The sequence below is a fragment of the Lagopus muta genome, chromosome 8 (genome assembly GCF_023343835.1).
Source record: "Lagopus muta isolate bLagMut1 chromosome 8, bLagMut1 primary, whole genome shotgun sequence".
NCBI classification, from domain to species: Eukaryota; Metazoa; Chordata; class Aves; order Galliformes; family Phasianidae; genus Lagopus; species Lagopus muta.
Genome location: NC_064440.1, coordinates 29,077,340 through 29,094,264, shown reverse-complemented (window position 1 = coordinate 29,094,264; position 16,925 = coordinate 29,077,340). Strand labels below are relative to the sequence as shown.

The 16,925-nt window shown below is 40.4% G+C and overlaps 1 protein-coding gene across 1 annotated transcript in view; it reads right to left on the bottom strand.

The window, feature by feature from the left end:
* The window catches only part of STAT4 (signal transducer and activator of transcription 4), a 37,674-nt gene that overhangs the window by 8,923 nt on the left and 11,826 nt on the right, over window positions 1–16,925 (bottom strand). The window contains exons 4-14 of the mRNA XM_048953464.1: window positions 11,491–11,589; window positions 10,603–10,695; window positions 8,850–8,928; window positions 7,185–7,270; window positions 6,195–6,346; window positions 4,937–5,095; window positions 4,046–4,138; window positions 3,112–3,171; window positions 1,810–1,827; window positions 1,637–1,730; window positions 957–1,001 (exon numbers count right to left, since the gene is read on the bottom strand). Of these exons, the coding sequence (XP_048809421.1) occupies window positions 957–1,001; window positions 1,637–1,730; window positions 1,810–1,827; window positions 3,112–3,171; window positions 4,046–4,138; window positions 4,937–5,095; window positions 6,195–6,346; window positions 7,185–7,270; window positions 8,850–8,928; window positions 10,603–10,695; window positions 11,491–11,589 (978 nt within the window). The remainder of the gene's footprint in view (window positions 1–956; window positions 1,002–1,636; window positions 1,731–1,809; window positions 1,828–3,111; window positions 3,172–4,045; window positions 4,139–4,936; window positions 5,096–6,194; window positions 6,347–7,184; window positions 7,271–8,849; window positions 8,929–10,602; window positions 10,696–11,490; window positions 11,590–16,925) is intronic.

Sequence of the window (16,925 nt, the reverse complement as noted above, 5' to 3'; positions counted from 1 at the left end):
CAGAGCACCTCCTTCAGGACGTGTACAGATGCTGTAACAAAAGGTTCTGCATACACGGGAGGCTGAGGCTGCAGGAGCTCCTCAGGCATCTGAATCAGACAGCTGCCTTACAAAGGGAAGATCCAGCTTAGAGCTGTCTGCTTTTAAGTGAAATGCTCATCCATCCACTCAGCTCAACTGTTTTAACACAGGTAGAATCAAGCCGAAAAGGTTTGGGAAACTTCCTTTATCTCTGCCCCATTAGATGTTTCAAAAACCTGAGATTTTTTGCAAAAACACATCTAAGCCTAAACAAATATATGCTTTTAGCTGTTGTTCAACAAATGTTTATGCTCCTAAAGGTTCCAGGCGGTGCTTTGACCAAGGAGGAGCCCCGCTGGTGAAAATCAGATAGCAGTGAGCCACGTCACTAATGCTAAGACGTCCTAATGCTGCGGGTGGCTGTTGCTCGATCTGACGTGTCATACTGCTGTGTCACCGCACGAGGGGGACACCAGACCAGGATTCAGACGAAAATCAGTCAGGGAATTTGGTCGTGGTTTGGGCATGCCAACATCTTTTAGGCAAGTACAATCACGCTGTCATGTCAGCTGTGAGCGTGGCCAACAGATCACACACGTCAGCTTGCTCTGCTCAAAAAGCTTGTTTTTTCAGAAGGTAACTTTTTGACCAAAGAGAAGGCCATGCAGGGCAATGCATGCAGGCATTCAGGTGATTACTTCCTACCATCTTCTGTAGCTATTACGTGAGGCACGTAATTGAGTTTTCTGAGTACTTCTGAAAGGTTCTCCCTGTGCTCATACAATCACATGATTATTGAGTCCGACACTTAGAAGGAGAGTATATATTTCAAAATCTAATTTACTTACATATGGTTGCTGTTGGATTTAAATAAAATCCAGCCTGAAATACTTGGGAGAGTAATCAAAACTACCAACTAAAATAAATCCACCAACCTCATTTCCTTTGCTTCCAGCACTTGATTTCATTTCTTTCGGCTGCTGTATAAAGCAAAACAGAAATTATGTGGCAGAGAAACTACAGATGAGTACATAAAGAATATCAACTGTAGCTGTGGTGCCCTTAGCGTAATAGGGATTTGTTTTGAATTCACAGATACACTTCAATGAAGGCACTGACTCTGTGCTTTGAAGTCCATTCAGTGAATGGCCTTCTGACAAATATTTTTATTGGAAAAGTACTGTAGGTGAGGGAGTCTGCTTTGAAAGCAGGACTTAGGAAGACACTGGAGATGCTACCAGAATGCTTCTGTTGGCTCTCAAAAAGCCTTTTGTCTCAGGCATTGTTTCAATCAGATCCAAAGCATTCAATTATGTATTTCACCTGGACATAGGCTTTTTTTTTTTTTTTTTTAAAGTTTCTGTGTAATTCAGCATGATTAATCATTTCCTCTTCTGGCATTAAGCAGGGTTTGTTTTGTAATTTCTGTGGAAATACAGTCTCACTTTATGGCAGTATGGAGTGTGATACAGGTGTTGCAGGAGTGAATGATCCTCTAAGGGAGAAGAGAATGAGTGTAGATTTGACAGCAGTGCAGTTGTCCTTGTGTAGCTTTTAAAGAGTATCTTAATTCCTTGCCAGAGGTGCAGGGCAAGAAAAGAGCAGACAAGCTTACCAGGTGTCGGAATTCTACTGACAGGCTGCCATTTGCCGACTCATCCATGTTCATGGCTTTCACGTGCGTTCCACACAGAACAAATCTACGATTGCTATGGAGAACATTACACTTACTCAGTCCAGTGAAAACATGCTGGATAGCTGAAGGACTCTCATATTTTGTTTCCTTACCTCACTGTTGAAACATTCCTAAAATGGAAGAAGGGTAGAGGAGGAAACAGATGATGTATCAGTAAACGTGAGCTGTGCTTGCTTTGAGTCATGTATCTCGAGACAGTATATTTTCCCTTATCTGTTGAATGTATGTTACTGATATCACTGCAATTTTTGGGAAAAATAACAGAAATTTCTGATGTGCAGGTATTGTATCTAACTTCTCCCTCTGCTCTTGGAATGATGTATGGAAATTGAAAGTTGCTGTGCTAATTGAGTGTGTGGTGAGGCAATAGAGGCCTGCGTAGATAGGTCTTGGCACACTGGTGGTGCACATAAACAGCTTCTGAGAGGAAGCTGTCTTGTCTCCTACTGCTTATCCACCAGGTGTTAGTCTTCCTTCTTTTGGCCCAGCACCTGTGCCCATGCAGCCAGGAGCAGAGTGGTTTGAAGGGAGCTAATAGAAGCATCGTGGTCAGAGCAAGGGAGAATGGTGAGCAGTGGGGAGTCGGATCAGCTGTGCTGATTTTGGAATCAGACCTGGTGGTTTTTCATAGTAGGGGGCCCTCACCTAATGGTAACCAAGCTTGCTCTGGGGTCAAGTCTTTACATTGTACTGAAAATCATGATCTTGCTAAGAAAACTAATCAACTCAAACAGATGTACTTGTACAAAAGTGTTGGCTCTCCATCTAGTATGTTATAGGCAGGCTCCGAAATGCCTTTTGCTCAAGAAATTATAACCAGCAGTAGGAGCTGGGGTTCATCGTTGCTATAAGAAGTAATGGGAGCTAATGGAGTACTGAATCTGTTAGTAAGGAGGAGCTTATGCAACAGCCTTGATGTCAGGCAGGAGTAAAACACTGTAAGCTGCTGTACTTAGTAATTACAGCACCAGCTTTCCAAGCACAAATTGTGTGTAATGCTTGGAGCAGCTGCATTGAAGGTGCTGGGACTATTGGTACAGGCAGAGGGAACGACTGCCCCATAAACACAACAGAGTTTGATTTCAAGTTTTCTGTGATGCCACTATTTAAGGCTGGATTTTATTTAAGGTTTGAAACAAATGTTAAATGGATGTTTCGTCTCCAATTTCAAAATATCAGATAAGAGTAGCTTTCTTTTAAAGTACAAAGAGATTTTCCACATTAGAGAGAGTCATTACCCTCATTACCCTGTGTGAAACTCATATGTTTCAACTGTTCATTGGTTTCTTTCCCCCTTTAAGCAAATTCGAAAGCAGATAGGGCAGCTACTGAAAAAGCTGCATGGTCTCTGTAGGAAAAGATTTGTCTAATATCTTCACTTTAAAGTTTCTTACTTGTCGATAGTTGCTTTCACTCTGATCTGGTAGTTCAGCTCTGGCAATTTGATTAGCAACCTTCAAAACAGAAAATTTATAAGTGAACACTAAAAAAAACCCAACAACAACAACAAAAAACCACACAAAAAAAAAACCCAAAACAAGCTATAGCAAACAAATTTTCACCAGAAAAATAATAGAGATCAGTAGCTCCACATCACAATATTTGAAATTATTATAATCTGAAAACGGATTAATCATCCAGAACTGCATCAGGATTTGCAGGGTCCTATGCATGAAAGGAGGGATGACTTTATCCAGTGGCGAGTGTTTTATTTTCCCTGCAGGAGTGGGGAAGACAATGAAAAGATGAGAGATGGATCTGTATATCTAACTGCACTGTGCTTTGTGTACGCTTTCCACACCTGCTCCCCCACCTTCTATGCCTTCTTTTTGCTGCTGGATGGAAATGAGATGCGAGATCCTTTCCGATCTCACCTCATTTTACAGAGTCAAGCAAGGAGGTAGTGGGAGAGAAATAACTTGTCATTGATACACCAATCACACACCTTGTAAGCTGCAGATATTTCTCTTTCTAATGTGCTACAGTGGCTCTGAGTATTCTGATGTTGCCTGGCATGATGTGGATCATTACTTGTTAGCTTGCAAAGCCATTAAACCAAGAATCCAATAAATACAGATTCCTGAAGGTGCTGACTTTTGGCCACAGTCTGCCTGTCTTCCTTCTGCTGTTTGCTCTTCATTGCCACTTATTACAAGCGGCAGGTTTGGTGTCCTTTAGACCCTTGCTTCACAAAGCTCCCTGGAGTCGAAAGGGTCTCTGCCTGACTCTCACACAGAAGTTGTAATACTTTATGGATCCTGAAGTGGTCTCCTAGAGTAAAGTGCAGCATGTGAAGGGAGCAATTGATATCAGGCTTTCTTTTCTTACCTTAATTTTACAGTGAACTGTATTAATGTTTTAAGAACCATTGGCCTCTGGGGGTGTGTTGGCATACAGGGCTGCCTTTCAACCACAAATGAACTAGGGTAAAAAGAAATGAAACAAGTAGATTGATAGGAATATGCATAAATAAATGTATAGTAAGCTATATTGTCTATTTCTTTGAGACTTACTTCTCTGCAGATGCTAAAATGGGAGATACGCATTTTCACTCTCAGTTCTCTAAATGATCTTGGGGTCTGACTTACACTTGAATTGTTCCCGTAAGAAACAGATATCTGTTATACCTTTAAAATCAAACCAAAATCAAATTCTGTAGGACTAAAATATCAATTGAATGATCTAGCCTTTTATCAGAACCATAAATCAAGCTATACAAGTCCACTGAACCTGGTTCCAGTGAAATTAAATCATTGGTTTTTTTTCCTTATTTTATAAAAAAGCAATAAACCATGTTTTGCTTGCAGACACAGCTGATAGAATAGCCACTTGTGGTCTGTCTCCTTGTATAGCCGGTACAAAAGAGAAGACAAATTATGAAAATGTTACATATGAATAGATGGATGAATTTGGGAGGGAAGCCTGCTTTGGTGGGGAGCAGAAAAGAGAAGGATCTGCTGCTTCACTACACAGAATTCTCAGCGGTACGTACGTGATTGAAATAAGTGGGTTTTGGTGTTCACATAGAGTAAGAAGTTGACCACAAAACCTTAAGTGCTGTACATGAGAAGCTCTCTGGTACCTTCAGCTTCTCTGGGTTTTGATGACAGCTGTACATACTCCTTCCTTTGGAAACTCTTAACAGTTAGGTTTTGTTGTTAGCAATAAATGTGTGTCAGTTCAAGTAAAGCAACATGAAATTCACAATAGCTTACTCACTTGCGGAAGAGGTTGTAGAGCAGGAAATTGACTTTTTCCAACAGCTGAGGTCTTTGCACTGGGATGGGATCCCCATCGTATGTCAGTCTGGTCAACAGCTCATCCAGTTTTTCCAGTTGCCTTCTAACTTGAAAAAGACTCTCTGCCAACAGCGTAAAACTACAGAGAGACAACAAATTACCTTGCAATCTCCCATGTAAGCCATTATTAGAACATAATACCTACTGAAGTTCTTGCTTAGGGAAATTGGATTCCATGCCCTATAGTGCTTTCAAGCTTTATACACAATTATGCTCATTCATCTTTTGTTTACAGCTGTGAATAAATACATCATGCAAGATTTCCCACTTTACTTTCAGAGGTAAATATCTCCCCAAAGGCCTCATCAACAACAGTGCAACAGTGACTGTGATAGTTTAGAGGAAATGCTTCACCATCCTGATGTTTTACACACAGGGCACTGCTGCCAGTTCTATTTCTTGCCTACAGCTTGGTAGTTTTTCCTTTCCTCTTTGAAAGGATAATGGTTATATGAATTGAACATGCTACCAAGACAAAAAAAATTCTTATCTTCAAATTTCAAAAACTATGTATTTGTTCGGTTATTCTCTCTGTTTTTTTTCTTACTATTTACTCTACCTTCTCCAAAATATTAGTCAGATGGAAGAGAAACTGACGCTCTCTAGAGGTATTATTATTATTTTTTTTTAATCTAAAGTGTTGTGTTTTTTTTTTTTTTTGTTTTTTTTTTTTCCCCCACAAGCACCATTAAGCCTGATTCTATTACCACCATGGTGCAGACTTCGGTCATTCAATTCTGGGTAGATTTAAGCCTAGAGCAGTGATGTACCCAGCGAGTCAGAGCATAAAGTATCTACCCAGCTCCTGCTGAGACAAAACTCCCACTGTCCTCAGTGACAAGCTCAGTCAGCACAGCTCTTACTCAAGCAAAACTCCCTGGGGTATGTGTATCGTATATCTGCAACTACCATCAAACCAAAAATTGACCGACTGCAATGGCTCAGGCTCAGCGCTTTACTGTAATGTCATTCATTCTACCAGCTAATTCCACTGTTCTATCACTTGATCTACCAAAGCAAAGTGCATTTTTAGTTATTTACTTGCATAGCTGCTCATGAATTTTCTGCTGTTGCAAGGTAGCAAGGCAACCGATCTAAAGGAATTATCATTTTGTGTGCATGGGGCTTGCAGACTTCCTGTGGTTTTCAGTGGAAACATAAGCTCAGTGCAGGTTTACCAGTTCTGGAGCTGGTCGAGCCCCCCGTGGAGGGGACCCCCGATGCATGCAATCTGCTGCCGTCTCTTCCAGTCCAGCAGTTCCTCGGTCAGCATGTTGCTCATGAGCATATCAATTTCGTGGATGACACGGCCTATTTTACTTAGCACTTCCTGTAACATGGGATAGCTGTCATGGACTGACAGGGAACAGCTACAACATCCAGCCATTATCACAAAGTGCTGATTACATTTTTTTGTATGATTTTGGAAACATCTGTATTTAGTCCCACCACTTTTGTCTCTTTAGCCCAGAGGTGACTGGATTACTCACCATGCTAATCCTGAGTATTAATGAGTTCTTCCTCAGTAAAATTTCTCTTTAGGGGTTGGGAGGGGAGGTTGTATTCATAGTGGGCATAACACCTCCAAGCAGTTGACATTTAGAAGCACTGTCAAGGTCATAAAATCCTTCTGTTTTGCATCATGTCCAATTTACAGGATTTTTTTTGTTTGTACATTTGACTTGCTTTTAACAGTGGAAGGTACATGTGTCTGAACACGTGGCTTTCTGTACTGGTAAAGGAATGGTCAAGAAGTGCTCGTAGTCACATGTCTCTTTTGCTAAACCAAGCTAGGTATTATCTGTGCATTTGTTTGTTTGGTTTTGCAATTACTAGATCACATTTACTTTGGATAACTTTTATTTCCTGTAAAAGCTCTAGACTGCCAACTAAGCTATCCTTTCAGTGCAGTGCAGAAGTGCTCCTCTTGTCTAAGGTGAGCGGAATCATAGCCCTAATTAAGCTTCTGCTTAATTGCTGGTTTCTTAACTGCTCGCCAAGATCACCCACGCAAACACAAAGCCTTTGGTGTATTGGTAACTCACGTGCTGTTTGCCTGCTCTTCTAAGAGGAGAGAATTCACCAAGGCACAAGTAGCATTTGAGTATTCAGTGTGGGAATAAAGGGAGAAAGCAAATGACCCACAGCCGACAAAGGTTGTCACTAACCTTTCTCTTGTAGTCTAACGTATTGAGCATCGCCTGCAACGCCAACATTTCCTGTTTAATGAGGGCGCTGTTTTTGTCGCTCTGCTCTGCCAGGGGTGAAAAAATCACTCAGTTAATCCGGTGCAGATGTGGGTGTGGGGGTTTGTGTGTGTGTTTATGGGAGACGTGGGGGGGAACCACAACCTGACTGCAGGAGGAACTAGGGAAAAAATGAACTGCAGGCATCAGCAGATTACATAATGGCACATTTCCCTTGAATAGGTCCATTTGCATACAAACTTAAGCTATGCTTTTGTGATGCCGTTCTTGAAGTGTGTGCATGCGTTTGGAGCAGGAAAAAGGTAAAAAAAAGGCATGGCTCATAAATAGGAATCTCTATATTTCTTGTGTGCATAGTGATATATACATCTGGCTTGGATCACTAATTGATCTGTGTACTATTGACACATGCTTGTGGTGTCAGCATGTAAAGCTCTTTGGGCTCCAAGTGAATTATGTGTCTGGTTGACATGCATCAAGGTTACGTGTTTGAAACAGATAAAATGTTCATCACCATGGGGATTTTTAGCAGCCAGGAGTACCAAACGCTGGTACTTCCCCCTTTCTGTAATTTTTTTCCTTCCCTGGATCATGCATTAGCTTCAAGCTTCCCCAGGCTCACCACATATGCACTCATACTTGGCTCATCCCCCACCTTTTGCACTTGTGTCACTCATGCTACCTTCACAAAAGAAATTGGTGCCAACTGTGTCTCTGCTGAGTTGTGGATTGACATCTCATTACATCAGAGTACGTACTTTGAGAGAGAGGGAGGTGGGTGCTCGACTCTGCTCAGCCACCACAGTTGCTCACATGTGTCTTAAAGTACTTCAAGCTGGTGTGCAGCAATTGTTGGCAAAGTGAAATTGTAAGCCCTGAAAGTCATCTATGTAAGCATGTTTGATTTCACAAATTGGGCAGGTTTCAATCACCTGTTTGGTCAATAATTGTTCTTGACCTGATGACCAACACCTCATTAAACCACAGCAATTTGATCTCTTCCAATTGTCTAGCCATATCCAGCCTTAAACACACAAGTGATGTGTTTAAGAACCCAGGCATTTCAAGCCCCAGCTATCTCTGCATGTTCAAAGGGAGTACCAGGAAGGTACCTGAGTAGACACGAGTGGACCTCAATTTCTTTTCTGAAAGAGATCATGCAAGTGCTGTTGCAGTGTGCAGATCTTAACCACCGTAGGTCAAACATGCATTCAGAGTGCTTACCAGTTGATTATCATCACTGTGGTCAAAAAAGAACAGACAGCCAAGTTAGAGGCTAAAACAGTACTCTGGGAAATAAGATGCTCTTCCACAGTGTGCCAAGGAAGGGCTGAGTCAACCACAAGGAGAAGGAAAAATAAGTTCTTCAAATTAAGACAGCTCTTCTCATTGTGTTGTGCCCCTTATCTTTAGAAAATAACTGCACTTGAACACTGAGATCATGTTTGCCCTTTTAACCCCATGAGAGTCATTATGTCTCAGACTGTAGTTTTATCCAAACTAAAAATCTATTTTTATGCTTACATGTATTATCTCAATAATGCATAGAAAAAAACTGAGGCTGGATTTTAGTTGTGTAATCACTTTTTTCCTAGTGAATCTAAAAACGATTACAAAAGCACTTACCTAAACTTTGTATTGTTTTATACCTGAAGTCAAATTCCTCTTGCAAGTCTTCCAAGTATTTGACATCTTGGTCAGTCATCTTTCCCAGGGGAGAGGAAAGCGAGAAATTACTTCGGTGTTCACGGTGGCATAAAAAGGAACTTACTTTGTAATGGAGAAAGGTATAACATAGCGTTCTCCTTTCCTACTGTCTGAACACGTAAAATGTTACACCAATAACTGAACTGACTTTGTATAGCCTTAAAGCAAGTGCATAATTTTGCAAAGTCAGAAAGGTTTGAGCAGCAAAGAGAGCAGCAGGGTTCAGGGACTTTATTTTTCAGAGGAATACTTGGCAATTTTGGTAAGGGAGTGATGCAGCTTTACTGCTTTGGCTTTTTGCAAGGGTTAGTTTTCATAGCTACAGCAAAAAGTTTAGAAGGTGTTGTATCTGTACCACATACAAAGGTGATTAAAAAGATGTATCGAGAGAAGGAAAATAAATCTGTAGGAAATAATCTGGTTTGCTTCGAAAGTCTTTTTCTGTGCTGTTTATAGGAAGCCTTGATTCTGCCAACGACTCATGAACAATGCTTTTTAGTTCTCTGAGATATGCAAGCTCAGTGTCTAGGAAAATAAAAGTGTTCTTTTGCTAAATTAGAACACACAGAGTTAATAATTCTGTTTTCCTTTTTTTTTTTTTTTTTAACATTTAAATTATGTGTGCAAGGTATGAAATTACGTACACAAGGAGCTGGCTGATTTCTGTGTTCAATTTAATTACCTATTAAAAAACCCTTGTACCTGGAAATCATTCTCATTTTCCCTGGTCTTTCAGGGGTGGCTGCACTTTTCCTCATAGATGCTTGCTAGACACAGGGTGGAGCAGCAGCGTGGTTGGCTGCTGAGTTGCAGATCTGTCTGCTGTTGCTTTGCAGCTCTTATCTGTAACGTTGATAGAGATCTAGTACCACAACTTCTAAAGCTAGCTCTATCCTTTTAAGGGTTTCATCTCTGTGTAGGGAGATGCTTATGAGAGAATGCTAGTAGGACCTCTTTCTAGTATGCCTGAAGTGTTGTTCGTGGACAGCATATGCACGAGTATTTCTACTATAATTTCTACATCAAGTCTGCTATGAAACTAGAAGAGGTGCTGAGATCCTAAAAAGGCTACAGGTAGTCTGAATCCTTATCCTGCCTTGAAATGAACAGGAAATTATTCTGTGAACTTCTGCAGCCTATTATACAAGACTTAGCTATAAGGCTCAGTCCTAATCTACTCTGCAGTGGTATGACAAGCTTCTGGAGAATTGTTACCATCAGCTCACAGCGTTCTTCTCCCCTCATGCTTCCAAAACATATAATTATGTCATGCAGTATTTGGCTTTACAGAAATCTTGATACGCACGTGACTCAAAGGTCGGAAAGTCTAGCTACTTCTGACCCAACTAAAGGAGATGGAATTGCAGAAGTATGTTTAGTGAACCTCACATCTATTTAGAAGCAGTAGGTATGTTCTTACTGCACTCAGTGATCCACTTGTAACTTGCATAGCAATGAGTGTGACAGCTTTAAACTAGGTAACTCTTGCACTGAACCCAAAGCTGCTGCAAAAGCTGATCTGAGAATCCATGTTCAGTAGTTAACTTGGGAGAATAAAGGGATAATGAATAAATGGAGCGACACAAGGTGTTGGTGCTTAACGATAGCTGAGATGTGTCTATGAAAATCATAGCTCGTGGTTGTGCAGATAGGAAACAGGACAACAAAATACCTGGGCGCTGTTCTTAATGGCTGACACTTTGTGCTCCACGTTTCTTTGTCTCTCTGAAACCACAGAGTTCTGCAAAGACTTTTCCAGTGGTCCCTGGAACACATTGAGCAGGTAATACTTGGATGAGTAACGCCAAGCGTTATTGATGATATGGCAAGTTCTAGCACAGGCAGGGAGTTCATAACCCTATGTTCTACTGGCTGAGGACTGGTATGAACAGCTCAATCTCTTTAGCACCACAGATCTCAAAAGCATTCTTCTTTAACTTGGAAATCCAAAAGGTGAAAGGGCTTAGGTGTATTGCAGATATTAAATGTCTAGTAAACTAAAGGTATCTGAAACACAGACAATTAGATTTCTAAAAAAAAGGCCAGTATCACAGTACTCATATAAAAACACGTATTGCATCTGCAGGTTATTAAAAGAACAAAGTTACCTTGAATGATATTCTGTCTGTGTTTTAACCATATAACCATTTCCACAAAACGGTTGTGAATGTGGCTTTAAAATTTCTTCCTTCAAGTAACATGCAAACAATCAGTGTAACATGTAAGATGGAATGTCTTTTGTGTTGCATAATTCATATGAATTAGCACAATGCATAATTTAATATGTACACATCTGTTTTGCAAAGAATAATCTCTTTAAAATCTTTCCCACAGATTAAAGTCTTTGAAGATTAGCTGTGACATCGAAGTCACTTATAGCAATGTTTGCAGCAGCAGAGCCACTAATGAAGTACAAACATGAGTTTAAAGGGTAACATTTGGCAACCCCCCAGTGTACATAAGTCACTCTAGTGGAATTCACAATGAGAGGACAGGATTTGGTCCTAAAAGCACGTGGGCAGATTAACGTGGTGTAAATTAGGGAAATGTAATTCATTACCTGCACAGGCATGCTGGCTGCAGCCAATATTCTTCTTTCTTCTCTTAAGCTGTTTGAGATGATCACTGCTATATGCATGGGATTACCATGGTATTTCCCCTGCAAACACAAATAAACAGAACTTTTAAAAATTGAGAATGCAGGATTTCCCACTGGAAATCACAAACAATGTGGTTTCCCTGTCTCTGAGCTCTGTGTGGGTGAAAAAGACTCTCCCGATGTTCTCGACCTTTGCTAGTGTTGCTTCAGCTTCACAGTGCAGCATCAGTTAGTGCCACGGTCATAAAATACTCTTGGAAGTGTCCTACAGAGAATTCAAAGATGTAACTCTGGGATGCACATAATTTGATGATCAAATTGTGCCTCTGGTATTTGATAGAGCGTTCCTGTCCGTCTTTTCTGTGCAAGTTTTTATCATGTTTTCCATTTTCAATAGGATGTTGCTGTTAGCATGGATCATTTCGGACAAGAAAAGACTAAAGTCATACCAGCGTAGTAATGATGCAGTCAGAAAGGCATCCTTAGCAGAAAGCAGAAGACTTAATTTTAGTCTATGAACAATTTATCTCCTTCAACAAATAAGGAAGGAAGCAGCAGCAGAGCTTTGGCCCAAGCCAAAGAGTTAAAATTTTGTCTGTTTTTTACACCATCTTAAAGAAGGTGCAGAATTGCTGATGATTGACAGATAAATGGGTGCCATGTGAAAAACACTGGTTTGTGCTGTATTTACCAAGTAGGAAAGCCTGATAACTCAAGCAGCATCTTTCATGGTGGTGTATTTGTTCAGCGTTTCTCAATATCCTTCGTGCCTTTCATTCAAGTTTTATGTCTCTTTCAGTCAGGTGCCCTTCATTCAGTATTCATGTACCCTTTTTTCATTAATCCAATTATTTTCTCTTCCTGTACAATTTCCTCTTTTAGCCTTGTTCCCTTTTCCTCCTCTTTTTGAATAGTTTTTAGTCACATTTACTTTTGCTTTCTGTGAATTTGACTTGATAGGTTTATGTATACTTAAACCAATGGTGCATTTTACCTTCTTATCTCATACCAATTGCTCCAATAGAAACCGAGTATGTGAACACAGCTGATAGAAATAGGAGCACACTTTCTGAGCACCTATCGATTGCTGTGACAGCAGGCCTATGTTTCTAGCAATTTTCACTAGATAGAACCAGATGATGTCCCAGATGCTTTTGCATGATTTCATGACGTGTTTTGACTTCCATTGCGAGGTAAAAGAATATTGCACAAAAATAATTTTAATTGCAGAGGCTTCAAGTCGCTCAGTATTAAATACCACACTTAGCTATAGTCTCATTTCAGGTGGAGATGAGGTGATAGACACAGGATTCTTAGAGCTGAATGAGTGATGTACAAAGTGTTCCCTTCTAGGGCAGCTTTGACTGTCATGGCATTGTTGGCAATGAAAGTAAGCTTTGCGATGTTTCTGGGGTTTTTAATTCATCCCAGGAGAGGGATGAATAAAGTACTTGTCCCACGTGGCCATCAATGTACACCCAAAGTAGTCTGAGGGCTGTGCCTGCTTTGGTTTGTGGACAAGCAGTTCAGGATGGTAGAAAACCAGTTGGGTAATTAATTAGCTGCAGCTGTTGGCACTGAGGGGTTTTCTACCCCTCAATGGGCTGAAACTGCTCAGCAAAACATGAGTTGATTGTTAAGGATGAGGACATGCTTAGTCAGGAGCATTTGGCTGGCTTCAGCTACAGCAGCTTGCGTTGCTAAGCCTCGTTGTTAGCACCTTGACTTGAGAAAAAAGCAGTTTTTGTAATAAGGCTTGGGATGAGAGTTGTGGTGAGAAATCTGTAACTAGTGTAAATCCACTGATGCATGTATTTGTTGGTCTGATGACTTCTAAGTATTGCTCTTATTTTTTGGCTGGTAAAACAGTGTCCTGCCTTCCTCATAGATGGCTAATATATGAGGAGCTTAATATGCAGTGGTATCTCTGCAGACTAACTGAAGTGAGAAGTGTTTATTTCCAGCTAACTGCTGTCTAACAGAATTTGGTAAAATTTGATAACACCTAGAAAGTGTTTTAATATAAAGACACAATCCTGCAAGGGAGGTCTTTGGGTTCCTGAGGAACTTCTGGATGCAGAAGCCTGGACACCAGTGTTGGATTACAGTATGGAGTTCCAAAGAGCATGACAGAACTGTGTTACTCTAGGCTGAGCCTGAGATTCTATTTGAAGCTCTGAGTATAAGGAGGGAAACTTGAAAAATCAAAGCTGGCTGCAGAGATCAGTAATGAAATTTTGGCCCAAACAACCCCCATGGAGACCTTGAGGATTCTTTTGTCGTTGCTGTGTAACAAGAAAGATTCAAACAGACCCTGTAACTAAATCAAAATGAAATAGAAATCTCTTGGAGCTGGAGGACACACCTACACAGAAAAGGCTTTCTAAAGCCTCTTGACATTGGGATGTTTTAAAATCCCCCACAGATGAATGCCAGGTATCGGGGACTTTCCTAACATTTCTAGACACTGTTCATATGCAAAACATGTAAAAGCTCTCTCTCTCTCTCTTTCTCTTTGTTTCAGTAAGGGAAAACCATCTGAATCAGGAGTTGAAGTGGAAATTAACTATTTTTTCCCCTTTTGTAACTCAGACAGCCCTAGTAATCAGTTGGGCCTGTAATGTTTCTCTTTACTCAGGACTACCTGGCACTCGTTCGATTCTGCTTGATTCGTTTTGCTCTTCCAGCAGGCACAGAGCAAACAGACAGAGAGCTGTCAAGGCTGTAACCCGCCACCAACTGAAGGCTGGAATGATGCTCTGCAGCTACTGTGGTCTGAATTCACATGCTTGTGACCAAAGGAGGGCAATGGGCCAGAAAGGCACACAAATGAAAGCACACAGCAAGCTGTGGGCAGCTGCAGAGCAGTGTGCCACAGCCAGTCTGTCATGCTCACCTAGAACTGTGGTATTTGTGCAATGTGAACAGAATCATAGGATCACCAAGGTTGGAAAAGGCCTCTAAGTTCATCCAGTCCAGCCATCCACCTATCACAATATCTCCCACTAATCCATGTCCCTCAGTACAACATCTCCAAGGATGGTGACTCCATCACCTCCCTGGGCAACCTATTCCAGTGCCCCACCTCTTCTGCAGTACTTCTAGCAGATGGCTTGTAACTTAAAGATAAGAAATTGATATGAGTAAACAAATTATAACATATCTTAAGGGTTACAACGTATTAAATGTCTGTAATTACTAAAAGTAACAATAGCTATGTCCTTGAATGTCAAAATAATCACTGTTTTTTTTTTTCTCCCCATGTTTTATATTTCTCAAAGAAAATTACACTTCAAACTCTGCCAGCCAGTACTATCAGTTCACTGTAAGCTTTTGCTCTTCTGTACTTCCATTTGGTCTTTGACTGAGAGTGGGATTTGATTTTGAGTGGGATTTGCTCAAGTTGAACTTGGCTTCCAAATGACAACTTGGAAATGATTTCTTATCATTGAAGAAGTGGTATAAGTTGGGAAATAGAGAAAAGCTAACCAAAGAAAGCAAGCTTGAGCTGGTGCAACAAAAGCATTGGCAGCTGGGAAGGATAAGGGATATTGATTCTGCAGTTATGCAGGACTGTTTTATTAATGTACTTATATATGTGTATATATATATACATATATATATATACATATATATACATATATATATATATATATATATATATATACATATACATATATATACATATATATGTAGAGAGAGAGGGGAAAACTTAGAATCATCTTCTTAAGAATACCAACAAAGAGAAGATGGTGGTTCACTTTTCATCTGAAGTTTCAAAAGGAAATGTTATTCATATCTGCTACTATAGCAGCAATTCCATTGGTCTTAGAAGAGAGGAAAAAGAAAATTTCTGTTTTGGAGAGGTCTTCTATGCTGTGGTTTAGAGCAAACAACAATTGGTCTTATTTGGAGAATTTTACTTTCAATGAGTACCACCATGATGATAAATTTAAACAAATAGGGAGTAAAACTTTCATTCTGAACAGAAGAACATTTCTCTGAATGCTGATGACGTTTTCTGGGGAGAAATCCCTCCTACCACTGCCCCCAGTGCACTGTCTGCACCTCAGAGGCATATGCTGGGAAAGTATCTTACCAAATTATGAAGAGAACCAAAAAGGCATTTCTGCACAAAAGATGGATATGTTACAGTGTGCAGCATTCAAACATGTTAGGCGAATTTTAAAACAGCCTGAGTTGTCTGGGATGTTTTCAGATCCTCCTGAGTGGCTGGGGAAATGCAGGACTCTGATTCCCTAAGTTATAAGATCGTGGAGAAACTTCAAAATGCTTCTTATGGAACTGCAAAGTACGTGCGCTGGTACAAAGAGCTGTCAATTTTACTGTTGGAAATGTACTGCTTTTCCTGGGAAGAATTAAGAAATCTACACCAGAGACTGGCTCTCTTGCTTACTCTGCTTCCCCACCCCCACATTTAATAATTTCCCCCAACAATGTTGTGTAATTTCCCCTGGGTATCTCCATCACAAATAGGATCACTCCCAACCTCAGTGATATTGACAGCCAAAGGTCTCTATACCATGCATATCTATAAATGAGTAACTTCCTTATATGCACTACAGAATATCCTGTTTTCTGTGTTTCAGTGATGTGATTAGAAGGGTTTGGCTGTTGCTTACTATCTCTAGCATACGAGGATGGTGTTTAACCTTTAAGAAACCCCAACTTTTACCTGCTTTTCAAGGTGGCCTTAAAATGGCTTGAGTAGGTTTTAAGTGCTTTTTAATTCTGACAAAATGCATTTTTTACTGTAAAAGCCATCAGCGCTAGCTATTTTATGTTGGTTCTGCTTGGAAAACCCAACTGTATGCCTTTCAGGCGTGTGCAATAAAATCTTTATTGGCAGCATGGAACTGTTAACTATGACAACTACTGGTGTGTTGATGTTGAGTGAATATTTGATGGAAGGGAGCTGGGACACAGGCAGGGAACAGGATTACAATGTCAAGAAAGAACACGTTGCCTTCCTCGTTGCTTTCTTGTGACACCCTTGTTCTATCAAGCTGGATATTCAGCATCTCTCTAGATAAGCAAGTATCTCATCTTCCGTGTAATGAAAACAAAACAAAATAATTGTCATTTTTGCCTTGATTTATTGTCCCTGTTTGTGCAGGCAGGCAGAACACTTCTCTCAGTGTACTGCAAGGACTGACTCTTCTTTCTCTTCTTTGGTGAAGAGCGTTTGGTTGGGTGGTTTTTTTTTGGTTTTTTTTTTTTTGTTTTTTTGAAACCCTGCATCTCAGCAGGTTCTGTTCTTACTGAAATTCTTTTTCTACCAAAAAGATGGCTCTGTTCTATTTAGGTCTTTAAGAGGAAGTACCTGTGACTGCTCTTCTTCGATTCTTATATTTAGATTTCCCCTCCCGCTTTCA